The following is a 15,470-nucleotide window of genomic DNA, read 5'->3' on the forward strand; positions in this document are numbered from 1 at the left end:
ATGAATTATAATATGTATAAAACTACAAAAAATAAAAGTGAATGTCATTTAAGTTCTTTATTATAATGCAAGTTATTTTACAATGGCAGCGACAGTAGTTGAAGGATAAAGTTCAGTTATATTGTGTCAGTCATTATGTGATATTCCAAACACTTCATATGTGGAACATAATTTAAGCGAACCTGTACGGTGTGCTTTCTCTCAAAAGGAAGAGCAGGGTCAGATCAGAATTGCTCGTGTTGAGGAGGATGTACTGCGGAGGTCTGGAGCTACACTGCTGACTGTGGAGCAGTCCTCACCTGAACAAAGGCAGGCCCCAACACCTGATATTACCCAGGTAAGAATACCATGGACAGAGAAAAAAGAAGCTTATAAGTTAATTCATTAAGTTCATTGAAAAAGCTCTTCTTTATGACACATACCAGCATACAAGAACACCTGCAAAAAATAAAAAAGCAAAGAAATTGAACAGATTGGCCTTTTGGGGCGTGTCAGGACAAAGTGTGCAATACCTGGTACTCGCATGCGTAGTTCCTACATGTGTTATTAACAAACTGGTAAAAAATTAAAAATAAAATCCCCAAAGTGTCATTTAACTTCCTGTGCATGCTTAATATTACTAATGTTTACCAAGAAATGTTTTTTTTTTTTGTTTGTTATGTGTGTGTGTGTGTGTGTGTGTGTGTGTGTGTGTGTGTGTGTGTGTGAGTGTTCAAGACATTTCAAGTTCTCAGACTAGGACAATTGTGCACTCATTAACAGAAAGATATTTTAATTATTGACAAGATTAGTTTGAACTTAGAGAAAATAATTTGAATAAATGATAAAAAAAAAACCCCAATAAATATTGAAGGTTGGCAAGATATGTAAAATACTTCAAGTAAATATGTTGCTTCAATTATCTGCATTGTAACCTGCTCAAAAAAATGGACACTTTTTAATCAGGTCAGTTATACTTCTCGGATGTTGATCTGGTCAGTTAAGTTGCAGAGAAAGTTTTCTGTGACTCCCAGCACGGTTTCAAGAGAATGGGGGAGTTTCCAGGAGACAGGCAGTTACTCTAGGACAGCTGAAAAAAAGGACAAAGAAAGTCCTTAACCCATGAGCAGCTTGCATCAGCACCACATGCTACAAAATGATCTCCAGCAGGTCACTAGTGTGAGTGTCTGTAACCAAAAAATCAGGAACAGACTTCATGAGGATGGCCTGAGGGCCCACGTCCTGGAGAAGCCACAGAGAACATTATGCTGCTTGTAACATTGATCAGCATGACCGATTCAGCTATGCATGGGTCAGTGATGGTCTGGGGAGGCATATCCATGGAAGAACACACAGACCTCTACAGGCTAGGCAGACCCTACACTGGTAGAGTGAGTCCTGGGTTTCTCCTGGTGCACCACAATGCCCAGCTTCATGTGGTGAGAATACAGAACAGCTCGGGGACATTATGGGAGGTGAAACCAGCTGTTGCCTTTTTGGGAGCATACACCAGTGTTGTCAGGCATACATACAAGCATCCAAAGGCCATGAAAAAACTAGTTGCTACAAAGCATTTGACTAGCCTGACACAAATTCTTTTACTTTGATTTTCAGGGCGTGTTTGAATTGAGCCAGCTGTAGGCTGATCCTTTCCAGTTCAATTTTTTTGAGCAGTGTATTTACTAGAAGCTTCAAGTAGATATAACATTATGAGTCATATCAATCTAAGGCTTTACAGGGAAGCACATGATCTATTTTGCACATCTAAGAAGTCTTCTACTGTTGTATAACTTGTTAGTGGCCATTAAAAACAAAATGTTAATTTTACTTAATATCAAAGAAAATATTGGAAACAATAAAAACTCAAAACTGGCCAGGCTAGATTTTTAACCCCCACTTGTGTCACTCTACACATACTGTAAGCGTGTTTCCGTGTCAGCAGCGGAAGCATCAAGGCGTGCTCCAGGCTGAAGAAGCCACAGAAAAAAAAAGCAGTGAGGAACAGAGAGTGGAAGAAGGTGGAGGAGGTTTTTATTGGTGGCTCTGGGATGTTTTCCTGGGCTCTTCACCAGAGGTAAAGATGAGTGAGAGCTGCTGTGGAAAATCAATAAATCTCTGTTCTTCCTCTGTCCTTCACTCGTTTTCAACAGTTCTTTTCCTGGTGGAGTTCTTTGTGACCCGAGGTCACCCGCTTATGGTGTAGGTGGGCGGGATCTGCTATAATAAATTCCATCGCAAGTTGTGGAACAAATTATAGGAAAAGTTTGAAATTTTTAAAACTGATAACACACCTGAGACCCAATGACTGATCATGACATCACGATTCCCACCAATCCAGTCAAATGACATCATTTGTAACAGCTGTATGAATAGTCGCTGCCATTCTTTGAGCTGGGTCACTCTGATCTCCACCGCTGGCACTGTCCCCTCACCCTCCTCATCCCTACTACCATCTCCCTACTCATGATATTAAATTCCTTCCTGATCATTAATACATCTCTGCTATTGCTGCAGATTTGAGTTATTTCTTTTCCTTCTTCCACCCTACTGCACACTGGATTTGTTGATCCATATGACAGTATCAAACACGCATATGGATGTATTACAGATGGATACTGTGTTACCTTAGATGAATGAATTCATTTTACTCAAAAATGTTTTTTATTTTCAGCAGCTTAACATTTTGGTCTGCTTGGTTATATAGAAGGCTATAACATTTGTCATTGTGGTGTCAGGAACCTGTGGTTGTTGCCTCAGAAGAGACTGAAGCTGCCACTGGACAAAGCACTGAACAGCCTACAGAAGACACAAAGGTAAATAAACTTTCATCAGTGAGAAGCCACTGAGTGATGAATTAGTAATGAATTTAATAAGTATTTCATGGATACATCTTAAGAGCCCAAAAAAGAAGGCATCATCACATGGGCCAAGATATGAAAACATGTGTGGGTCAGTACCACCAGGGGTTTTAGGTGAAATCACTGTGAGACCTTGCCCCAGCCTATTGTGTGATGTATTGAGGTCACCTTAAGTAAGGTGTGAGTGGAGGTTGAGGATTGGGGGTTAAGGCGCCTGGGAAACCTGTAGTGGTAATGACCCATGTCTTTTTCCACTTGTTAGCTCATGTGGTGATAACTCCCACCAGGGGTTAAATACCTGGGATCCACCTTATGGTTTTAGAACTGAGGAAGCTTCTTGGATGAGAAGTCCTTCTTTTTCAAGCTCTTGAGACTGCCGTGACCTTTATAACTGAGAACCTACACGGACGTATTCTTGGGCAAATGCAATACTGTTTTTAATCAAATATGGTAGAGAATGAAAATAATAAAAATCAAGAATATCTTAAGCCATCATGTAAGTTATTAAAAGATTTTTTATTTTGGACTCCTAAACCGTTTTGGTCATTGTTTGAATAAGTGGGCACAAAAATTACAGTGTAACAACATTTTTTTCTAGTTTTAGTTTTAACATTTTTTTTAAACTTGTAATGAATTTATGACTAAGCCTTTATGTATATAATATATACATTTGTGAGTATATGTATAGAAAACAAAGACGGCATTACATTGTTTTATTGATTTTATTTATTTGAGGTTTTATTGGCAAAAAGGATTGAAAATAAATCAGACTCATTGCATTTCTTTTTCATAATACAATGGGTTGTACTAGATAACATAACATCAAAAATCCTCTAACATTATGTAACATAGTTCCTTAACAGAGTGTATGAGTAACCGTGTGATATCTTATCTGGTGACATGGTAGAACTAAGTGGTCAATGTATTTAACTGACTGACCTGAGTGAGCGTCTAACCCTGATCATATTTCTTCAGGATGTTGAGGGCACCACTGACACCACAGAAACAAGTTCATCTGAAGCTTTATCAAAACCCCTGGGCGCAGTCACAACTCAGTCACTGCCTGAGAGTATGGTAAACACATCGCCGACCGTAAAAGTCTCCAAATCCAGCTCTGGGTCACAGCAGAAATGTGTAGTCTCCTAGATCTAGAACTTGTAGAACTGCATCTTTTTTTTCTCATCAATCTAAACCTAGAACCATTTCTGTGCAAAATCTCCAAGCACACCTCAAAGCGAGCCTAGAGGCCACTGTTTGAAGACTTATAGACCTTTCATGTCTTTGCTGGCAATAGCGTCTACGCAGCATCGTAAATCTGTCACCTTTTTCTGGATCTAGTTTGAAAACAGTTCTAGAATCAAGATTTCTATTCTTTCTCTATAGTCCCCTAGATTGATTCCTCCAACTTTTTCTATTCTAGCCTCTATTTCTGAGCCACTAGGTGTTGGATTGACCTCCCACATTACTCCAGACCAGACGCTTTACTGCCTTCTGTTGTACTCATATTGGGAGTCATTTCTTTTTTTGAGCGAGCGGTAGCGTCTCGCTTTTCTCAAAATAGTGGTTTTGTAAAGCCTTTGTAGAACCAAATGACTCCTTTACAAGAAACAACTCTAGAACACCTACTTATCATTGAAATCATTTAGAGTACCCCTCTCCTCTAGAATGTTGTAGAACGAGTCCTGTTTGTTCCTGTTTTTCTTTGACAGCAAAACTTAGAGCTCCTGTCTTCTTGTAGAAGTAAACCAAGGACACTTTTTCTTCTAGAACCAGTTCTAGAGCTCCTGATGTTAGGGTTCTTTTAGACATGTCTCACAGTGCATTTACATGGCAGATGATTGCTTAAAATTGTTTACATTTGAATCCTTTATTATGTCTTACTGCATGGCAAAAACTAAAGTGCAGGAAAGAACCAAAGCAGAGGTTTGCCAAATAAGTACTTTTCAAGTTTATTTCTGAGTTTAGACGAAGGATTACTGAGCTTGCAGAGAAATCTGCTTATTCTTTGACAAGTCAACACCACTGACACGTGGTTCAGGATGACACAGCACTACATCTGCTACAAATGAGAAGTGGTTGCTGATGGTTACCGTTTTACCCCCCAAGAAAACTGAAAGTAGGCGGATGGTATTTTGTATGTGTGGTGGATGTTTTTAACAGTCTGTATTAAGCCTTTGCCTTAGCATGGACCTTTATTCTGATGGGTTAGTTTTATTAAAACAGAAACAAAGTGTATTAATAGACACATTTTGTGAGCCATGTTTTATAATGTATCTTATAGGGAATGGTGATTTAAAATGTTAAAACTTTTTGATTGTTGACCTTTTCATTTACCATCTGGGCTGATTTACCAGCAAATGCAGAGCATATGTGATAAAATAAATATTTCTTTAGTTGCTTCTGTGCATCTGCCATTTGTATTTCCATAAGCTCATAAAGTGGGGTGTGTTGTTTACAGATGTGATTGACTCGATCACTGCCTTGCAGCAGGACAGTGTGGATAATGATTCCTGCTTTGTCATGAATAAATAAACTAATAAATATTATCACTCTTTAAAAGACACCTTTTATACTTAAGACCTTAATTATCTTGTGAAGATGACTGTTGGCCATGAAAATGCACTGGTTTATCATGAATGCTGAGTCACTGGCTGCTGTGCACAGATGGAAACTTTGTAAATCCCACTGCAGTGCTTACTTTTTATTCAGAAGTAAGCATTTAATAAATCGTCCTAAAACAATCTCTACGTTACAGTAGTGTGTTTACAATTAGGGAAATCTTTTTTTTTTTAAAGAAAGAAAAATCTACAATTTTTGGAGATACAAGGTTTTCATCTGAAAGCAGCAGACATCTTACATTACCTGGCATGTGCTGTACTACATCGTTTTCCTCATGTTTTTCCCCCATTCTGTCTGCATATCATTAAAAGAAAGAGAAAAAAGAGCACAAATACAAATAAACCCACAATAGTGATCCACTCCTCTGTCTCTCTTTTTCTGTGTCAGGAGCTCATGAAGGGACAGAGGGGGTTTGCATGAAGGGGGCGGGGGGCAGACACCCAGAGGGGTATATACAGTACATAAAGCACGCATAACACTTTCCAAAAATACATTCACAAGAGAGCTAGTGATTAGCGATTGAGTAATCTAAAGAGGGAGACAGTGCTACTTGATTAATGGAGTCATGAATGAAGTCCAGTTCTGTAACATTAACATCTGGAAAGACTCTGATAAAACCCTCTTGACACAGAGGCAACACTGACCAACACACACTTCCTAAAATAAGTGAAGGATCAGCACCTCTACCTTCACATTTACGATTTCAGGACCGAACTGAAATCGATACATTTTTAAATTGGCATCAAGTTGAAGCACACCAAAAGCGCTGTCCTCCTGCTAACATCCGAACCATTCAGGGGTGGATGAGGTGGTGGTTGCAGACAAACAGGCTGGACTGAGAAACTTATCTAAACTTATCTACAACTCACTGATTTCATATCTTAACCTGTGATGCAACATTGCAGCTTGATGTGAAGTTTTCTCAGTTTACTCATATTGCTGTATGTGTTTCATCTGCATTTATCATGAATGCACCCTAATGCACTTCTCACTTACATTTTTGAACTCACGTCCATGCAGAATATTTGAAACTTGTGTTCCAAACATCCCTTTTTTGTGGCAAGAAAGTGAATTTTTATGCACACAGTATACTAACGTTTTCCTAACTAAATTAAGCCATTCATATTTGATTGATTTGATGAAAAACAGCCCTCTAAAATTACAAAAGCAAAGTCAGGAAGTATTTTAAAATTATGATCTATTGTTTCAAATTAATAAATGATAGAGCTGAGGGGAGCAACTTGTTTTATGATTGTGAAATGGGTGCACTGAGTTCAGATTTATAATCTATGTAAGGGATGGTTTTACAGAGGATATTTTCCACACCACCTCCTGACATCAAAGGCTGATGAATAATGAACAGTGTGAGTAATTTTGACATTCCTCCTGTTAAGGCTGCATAGGTTCCTCTGCAGTTCCTTCACGACTGTGTGCACAGAGATCAGTCATGAAAGGAAATCAATCCATTATTTTACACAACAGTTTAAACTTATACAGTGAAAAGTGAGAATAATTCACTGTAAAAGTGAAGCAAGGATTACAAATGTAGTAAAAACAGTGAAAAGGACGTCAGAATGTATAAAAGCATTCAAGCACCAATCAGCTGTTTCCCAGCTACAAATTTCCCTGACAGGTTCTGGAGGAAGTGGGAGGGTGTTTGGATCCTGCGTTTAAGGCTTACTCAGCTTACCTGGCCCTCTGTCCTCAGTCAGCTCCACCCCTGTCGCCTGAGGGCTCTTTTCTTTCTGTTCCTCTGTCATTCTGTCCCTGCGGCCCTGCCACAGCTCCAGGAAGTGGTTTCAGGTGGGTGGAGCTCAGAGAGAGAAAGAAAGAGGAGTGAAACAGAGCGAGGGAAAGAGAGATAACCAGTGCGGGGGGTAAGTTACTGGGAGTGGTAGAGTGAGAACAAAGAAACAGGTTAGAAATATTTGTTTATATCAGTATTAGAGCTACAAACTTCAGGAACCAGTCAGCTTTTACTCTTCACTTTCCTCATCTTCCTCCCTCTCTACCCTGAAACTCTGGAGCAGAGAGGCTTAGCTGGGTGTGTTGTGCTTGTCTGTCAGGAATCAGACCAGCAGGTTGGATCCCAGTCTGGACCTCGCCTCTTTGAAGGTGTCCTCCATGTGTGCCTGGAGAGGCTCAGCCAGCTGGAGCTGTGGCTGCAGAAATCCCAGAGGAGTCTTCAAGCTGCCGGTGTTGCCGGTGTAGCAACTATGCAAGACAGCGTGGAACAACAACTGCTTACCTGTCAGGTAAGCTCCGCCCACCAGGGGGACCAGCCCCCTCCCAGAATTTACAAGAGACAAATGTTACCTCAGTTGTCTCTGTGCTGACTGTGTTGGCACACTTTACAAGCCCACATTACATTCACGCAGTCTTTTTTCAGTATGATGAATTTCAAAGTCACATAGACGTAATACAGTTATTTAATATTGTTTTTATTCAGGTTGTGTCAAAATTTGTTAAAATGTACTTATTTAACTTTTTTAAAGCTTTTTTAAGGACTGCAAAATAATCTGAGGAAGTCTACTAATGGACTCCACATAAACAACAAATAGATATCATTGACAAAAAGCCGTAGCACGGACATCTGAAAAACTTTAACCTCTTTAACCTTTGCCCTTACAGTCACCAAATCAATGGGTTCTCATTTAAAAAATGCTAAACTACATCACATCTGGTAACTGCCATCAGGAATAAAAGCCTGCTTTGAAGCTATTATCGCTTTGTTAATCAAAGTTTTAATATTGTTTGACATAAATCAACAGAATAATTAATGCTATGCAACAAGACCTATAACAAGACAGACTTTTCTTCTGACATTGTGATGATTCACAAAGAGATGCAAGGAGGAAATGATAGTTCCAAAATGTTGATACACTGTGTCAAATGGTAATAAAACCGAATTATTGATGTGCAAATCTCATAAACCCACATTTTATTTACAATAGAGCATGGAAAACATATCATGTGTTCAAACTGTTCAAGTATTTTAACATTTCATGAAAAATGTTGGAGATTGACAGCAGCAGCATGTCTCAGAATATCAGCAAAGCACAAGGCCACAAATCCATAATGGATGCTCATAATCTTTGGGCCCAGAGGCAGAACTTCATTAAAAGATATGATATGATTTTGTCACTGAAATCACGGCATGTGCTCAGGAACACTTCATCATTGTCTCTGAACACAGCAAGACATGCCTTCTGCAAAATGGAGAGCTCTATCACGCAATGAAGAAGCCATATGTGAACATGACCCAGAAATGCTGCCGTTTTCTCAGGGCCAAAGTGCATTTTAAATAGAAGGAGCAAAAGTAGAAAAGTGTTCTGTCATCAGACACACTGAAATTTGACATTTTGGTTTATAAGAAATGCAAATCAAAGCATCATTTTTGTTTTTTTATCTACATTTTACACAGCATTCCAACATTTTAGAATTTGGTTTGTAATAAACGCTACTGCTGAATGGAACTAGGAGGTGTTAGACAACACACAACATTTCAATTTTTGATGATTTCTTTTGCTTTTCTTTTTTTATCATAGCAATTTATCGCCCTGCCCATATTTTGTTTCACATTGCGATATTTGAATATACAGAAAAGTGAAATGGACTTTGCACTGGCAACACAGCCCAGTATGTAATGCAGTAGATGTGTGTTACTTCTTCTTCAGAGAAGGGGTTAAGGAGAGCTTTTTATGACACAGAAACTGCTCTTCATGGATGCTTCTATTTGCCGTGTATTATTCTTCCCCCCTTGTGCTCATATCAAAGCTATTTCAGATGAGTCTGGTTGAGCAGAGTTCATTAACTGTTACCTACTTAGGTTTCTGTAATCTCTGTAGTTGGGTTCATGTTTTCTTGTTCAGCACAGATTGTCAATTCAAACCTCAGCAAAGTAAAAGAAAGACTTTCAGGTATGGAAGGCCTAACCTTACTGTTACTGACAGTCATTAAATCCCTTAAAAACATGGCCTCTTTGGAATAGTTGCAAAGATCTTACTCTTCTTAAACTTTTTGATGCAGATGTCTGATTGGATATGACTATCGCTCTCATTGTTAAATGTGATTGTGGCTATAAACACATGGCATAAAACAATTTCATAGGTGCAGAGTTCATAGTAGTGCCTCCATGTGCCAGCTACTGTGTAGCTGCAGAGGTGGTGTCCAAAACAAAAAAAATGAAAAAATCAAGATGTCAGGAATAACCAAGTAGCAAAGCTTCACTAAGGCAGCTCACTCCCTGGGCAGTATTTACTTTTAAGAGTGTAATAGTATTGTATTTTGTATATAAACATATTATATAGGAGTAGGTAATGACTAACAGGTATTGTAAATCACATTTAGAGGTTTTAAAGCAGCATTACTTTTTCTGTTTAAACATTCAATCAGCTGGGGCAATATAACAGCTTACAGTCAGTAGCATCATGCCCTAACAGGATTCAACATTATCTTTATTCAAGCTTTAGCAGGAATTTTCTATTCAAGGACTCCTGGCTTACCCTGAGAGTGTAACTTGAGCCTCCATTAAAGTTTCAGGCGTTAAACACATCTCACAGGCACACATCACATTTTAATGGAGCATTAAAATGAGCCACTGAGATGTATCTTCCTATTCAAATTAGCTCCGTCATGCATCACCCACATATAACTTTGACATCATCAATGTGCTCGGCATTTTTCATTTAAGCTGAGCTCCAGAGCTAAATCTTTGTTTTAATTGTTGTTTTTCGTAGTGGTGTCAAAACAGAGCAGGAGGCGAGGTAATAAAGGAGTGAAAACAATAAAGAAAAGAAGGGCGTATCTAAGAGGTGGAGCTTCCAAGGCCAGCCTTCAAATAATGAAGTCCTGGCTGGTGAAAATGTTACACGTGAAACAGACAGTTAAAAGAATGAAAAGATTTAATGCTACTGTCTTTTATAAATAAACACAATGGAAATATCTTAAACTGATATAATTGATATAATATTAAAAGAGCAATATTTCAAGTTGACATCAAAGAACTGAAGTTTTAACTGAAGTTAAAAGATGTTGAACAAATAAATGGTGTGTAAAATATCTGAAGGACATGTGCTCACAGGAGCTAAAAGGTCAGGTAAACTGTAAGAACTGTGAGAACCTGAACACTTATTTGTACTCCAAATACTGAAGCATGCTGAAATGTTAAAGTCTAAACAACACAGTTGAGAATTCATTGAAGTCTGAGTCATGGAAGAATTTTAAAGATCAGTGATAGTTAAATTATGGAAGGGAGGTGGAGAAACGCTAAGGGTGTCTAATAATACTCAGCTAAATGTAACCTGATATTCAAATGACTTGCAAACTAACTGTTCCACTCAAACACTACAAACAATAAACAAATTGCTAAAGAAGCAGGTGATCCAACTGGCAAATCTCATATTGGACAACTGCAAGCTGCTTTGCAACCTACCTACACTGCAGATGGACAAGTCTTCTTAGGATTACAGTGGTCTTGACTGTATTCGTGTGTGTTTGTTTGCTGGTCTACAGGAGATGTTTCTGGAGATTGAGCAGAAGGTAGCCAGCTTGTCAGCTCTCAGTCAAACCGCTGACCAGCAGCACCAGCAGAGTGAACTGGGAGCTGCGGGATCCCAGCAGGAGGCAGCTGAGCTTCTTACCACCAGGCTGGAACTCCTGAAAAACAACCTGATGTCCTTTCAACAGATGCTACAGAACAGACAAGAAGAGGAGAGGATGAGCAGCAACAAAGGGCCCCAGGAGCAGGTACATACACTAAATCTTTGGCAAATGGCTGCATAGTTGTTTTGTATTCAGTTGTTTGGGGTGGCTGTGATTAGAAGGTTGCTGGTTAAATCTTTGGGCAAGACAACCCCAAGTTGCTCCTGATGAATTCACTGGAGTGTGAATATTTGGCAGAATTAATGGATGTATGAGGCCCTTTGAGTGCTCAGGTGGAGTAGATAAATGCCATCAGTCCATTCACAATTTTCCTTACTCAGTTAAATTCATTCTTATGTTAAATTAACTTCACTTTTGCTCTGAAAAACTGTCCCTTTAGGTTCCTGGATAATTTCAAACTAAGATTTATCATCAAAAGCAAAGCAGCATAACGTATTATATTCTTTCAGTCTGTGTTCTTGCACGCTCGATAGTCCTGCTTACAAACTTTAACTGAGGTTGCAGGTTTACAACTGTGCCGCTGAAAGTAACGTCACACTAGGTACTGTGTGGCAAAGTCTGCCTTTGATAATTATTAACAGCTCTGCAGATAAACTAGTGCAGGCTCACCAGCAGCTCAATAGTGGCGTCCTTTCATAAGCAACACATCGCGTACATGTTTGCATTTAGACTTGTTTCTTAAAGCTGCTACCTTCAAGAACTCGTACAGTTGAAGTGATACTGATAAACTCTTTAGCTTTCATTCTTGTGTGTACATTTCACCTGTTTTTCCACAGCATTTAGTTTCTCAGGCAGATTGCCAGCTTGAGTCTAAAGGGAGGCGCAGCAACAGTGTTCAAGAGATCTTCTCATCACCTAAAAACAAACTTCTCAGACAGAGCAGCCTGCAGCAGCAGAAGGTACTGATGCCATTAGCTGCTTTGATGTTAGGTTCCAGTGGTGTGGGATTTTGTGTATTTCATGTGTCTGACTGCTTTTTGTGTATTTCACCCAAATGCAAACATTCAGAACATCCTGGGGCATTAAAAACCCCTTCTACCAGCATGTTTTCACGTTTTCCTGTGACATAAGTATAATATATAAGATCAGAGGTGGATGTCAGTATTTAATTTTGTTAATATCAATAAGTTTTTAGCTGTGGCACTTTCTGCATACTTCAACCCCTGAGCAACCCATTGGTTAATTTTCATTACTGACACTGGATTGCCCAATCAAATCTCCCCTACATTCCCTGCCCGTCAGTGCACCCAGTGTTGCCAACTTAGCGACTTTGTCGCTATATTTAGCGAGTTTTCAGACCCCCTTAGCGACTTTTTTTTTTTTTCTAAAAAGCGACTAGCCAGGGCGTGTTGCTCTTACTCTCAACAAGCAGCGGTGCTGCCTTGGGCACCTCACCCGTGCCAAAGCGCTCCCAGGCGGAGGATAGTCCTCCCTCAACTGCTATCAGGGCAGGAGATGTTCACACCTATGCGTCCAAACGGCAAATGAATCGCGCATGAGCGAAGCCGCTGCTCCCGCACTGACTGTAACGCAGTCAATTCTTCTTTTAATGTTTTGCTGTTTTGTGGATCACAAGGTTTAAAACTACTTATAAACACACACTCTCACACACAAAGTAACTCCACCAGAGTGCCAATTTCGGGTCACTTTTTCCGGTCCAGGCCAGGGTAAAGATTTGTAGTTCTAAATAAATTCTAACTGCATTTAGGACGTTTTTTACTCACTTTATGTCTCTTCCGCGATGTTATTTCTCTCTCCAACAACATAGGTTAGTTACAATTACATTAGCATGATCAATTATGCAAATTAGATGATGGCGTCATTTGGCGACTTCTAGCGACTTTTAGGACAGCCAATAGCGATTTTCCTTACTGATGAGTTGGCAACACTGAGTGCACCTCGTAGAGGCTAAGAAAAGCCAAAAGGTGGAGCTGAAAAGCTGAGAGAAAAAGAAAGAGAAACCATGAACATACCATGATTTGAACAGTGGGAGCAAATTGTGGCAGCATCAGCTTGATAGTATTTGTATCCCACTGTATAAAGAGCTAACATCGCCAAAATTTCATTATAATAAGTGTTTGTGAGCTAAAAATCAAGAATGTGTTTACTGTTCGGCCATGATTTGCACAGCCCAGCGTGCTCCCAATGCAGGGGAAACAAATTCTGTCGGGGAGGCCTACCTTGGCACCGCCGTTGTGCAGGTGAAGCCGAAGGCAACATATGCCTCGTCATATTTTCTAGTTTTTGGTTTGGAAAGAAGTTGGTTTGGAAGCATATTTGGCGACGCTTCATCCTCTGCTTTGCTTTGTGCGGGAGCCCCGTCAAAGACCTGTCCATTATGCTAGCAGTGTCCAAGCAGGGGTTTTTTTTTCTTTCTTTCTTTCTTTTTTTTTACCGCACCCCCGCAATGGCTCTGTGCCCCCCACTTTGGGAACCACTGACCTAATAGCTAGCGGGAAATAATTAGAAAGGGAGCGATTCAAGTAAAATAAATGGCTGCTTTGACAATAAGCCGCCGCTAATAGATGAAGTATGGCTTTTAATTTGTGTCAGTATGTGACGTGACACAGACACACAGACATTGTATCAAATATAAACAGTTAAAATTGTTAAACTTGATGTTTTACTTTTGTGTAGGAGCTGGAGCACGAGCTCAGTGAACAAAGAGGACTAACTCAGGCCATCGCCAGGCGTGGCAGCAGAGCGCTGCTTTACCGCCAGGAGTCCGAGGACCACAGCCAGCTCTCACTAAGGCAAAACAGCTTCTTCACTCTATTAAATTGTTGTCAAACACATATTACAGAGTTTTAGTTGTTTTAAAATATAACATACATTTACATTTTTAAATAAGGTATTTTACTTATAGGACGAAGAAAAAGACTACAGTATTTTCTTAATTCAACTTCAATCTATATAGAAAGAAAGAAAGCTGGAGTGAGATGAAGTGTTAATTTTCAGCTTGTTCGCTGGCTGCAGGTCGCCTCCTGCTGCGGCTGATGAGGAGGAGGATTCGGCTCAGAAGAAGTGGGATCACCTTCACAGTCAGCTGCTGGCTTTGGAAGAGAGCTGGCTGCTTCCTCCCTCCGAGGTAAGGCCTTCATCGTGAGACTGAGGTGCTTGATTATCACATTTCAAATACAAGAGAGAAAGGGACAAATCGGTGTTCTCGCCATGCTTGATTATCACCTTCTTTGAGCAGATGCCACTTTGTTGTCTCGTTGGTGTTATGGGAACTCCTGCAGGGCATGATTAGAGTAGCGTGTGTCTCTAACTTTTCCTCTGATGTTTTTCTCCGTCTCTCTCTGTCTGTGTGGCTCTCTCTTTCTCTCTCTTTATGAAGGTGACAGACTCATCTGTGAAGCGTAGCAATGGAACAGCAGGATGCATGATTGCCAGAAAAAACCTGAAAGAGCTCCAGACCTGCATCAGCCATCTGAGAGAGCTGGGGCACACATCTGCAGAGCTTCTGAATCAGGTGAGGAGCCATTATATTAGGGCTGTTTGTCAGAGAGTATAGAAGCTGTTACACGAGGCCAGTTGCTGGTTTTCTTCTCAAGACTAGAGAGCCTGAGATAAAGCTGAAGGGATGTGAGATGATTAGCTTCCTAAATTTATATTCCCTTTAAAGGTAATATGTAATTTAGAATTATTTGTAACTATAACCAGTTAAATGTAATTGTATTAAATTAGCTTTCTATTAAGTTATGCAGCTTGCATTATCAGTGGCATAAACAATGTATGAGATCTGAAAGAAAAGAGTTTTATGTGATCAGTAAATATGTGATGTGATCCAAAACACAACTAATAAACAAATTCCAGCCACAGTTTTTACACTGTGTTCAGACTCAGTGGTGTTGATGCTGAAAATCTGAGCCCACTTTTTCTCCCCGAAAGATCAAAAATCAATAAGAAAACCAACAAAGTATAATATTGATCTTAGCACTGGGATCAGTGTCATCTTATCAAATAATTACAAGGTATAGGTATCAGAATCAGAATCAGAATCAGAATACTTTATTGATCCCTGGGGGAAATTATTTTTTGTTACAGTGCTCCATTTTAAACCAACATTAAGACAAGACAGACAATACACTAACTAAGAATAGTATAATATATACATATATATACATACATAAGTCACTCATAAATAAATAGTTGGAAAAGAAACATGTGTAGCTGTAGCAGCAAACAGTGTGTTAAGTGGATGCGTTGTACAGGGAGATGGCCACAGGCAGGAAAGATTTCCTGTGTCGTTCAGTGGTGCTTTTCGGTAATCTCAGTCTCTCACTGAACGAGCTCCTGTGACTGACCAACATGTCATGGAGTGGGTGGGAGGTGTTATCCAACATT

At 39.6% G+C, this 15,470-nt stretch overlaps 1 protein-coding gene across 2 annotated transcripts in view; it reads left to right on the top strand.

Annotated features, from left to right (window-relative positions):
* syne2b (spectrin repeat containing, nuclear envelope 2b) overlaps positions 1-15,470 on the top strand; it is a 140,125-nt gene that overhangs the window by 77,915 nt on the left and 46,740 nt on the right. Inside the window, exons 75-84 of one of the 2 annotated variants that reach the window (XM_086274697.1) lie at positions 209-337; positions 1,919-2,053; positions 2,715-2,792; positions 3,813-3,911; positions 7,523-7,711; positions 10,971-11,204; positions 11,897-12,019; positions 13,758-13,873; positions 14,097-14,208; positions 14,461-14,595. In XM_086274697.1, coding sequence (XP_086130823.1) covers positions 209-337; positions 1,919-2,053; positions 2,715-2,792; positions 3,813-3,911; positions 7,523-7,711; positions 10,971-11,204; positions 11,897-12,019; positions 13,758-13,873; positions 14,097-14,208; positions 14,461-14,595 — 1,350 coding nt within the window. Of the gene's footprint in view, positions 1-208; positions 338-1,918; positions 2,054-2,714; positions 2,793-3,812; positions 3,912-7,522; positions 7,712-10,970; positions 11,205-11,896; positions 12,020-13,757; positions 13,874-14,096; positions 14,209-14,460; positions 14,596-15,470 lie in introns of those variants that run through there. The other variant, XM_086274696.1, reaches the window with a different exon arrangement.

Source organism: Aulonocara sp. 'chitande type north' Nkhata Bay, linkage group LG19 (assembly GCF_057382095.1).
Source record: "Aulonocara sp. 'chitande type north' Nkhata Bay isolate Kocher_YH1m ecotype deep benthic linkage group LG19, A_spYH_male_GT1.1, whole genome shotgun sequence".
NCBI classification, from domain to species: Eukaryota; Metazoa; Chordata; class Actinopteri; order Cichliformes; family Cichlidae; genus Aulonocara; species Aulonocara sp. 'chitande type north' Nkhata Bay.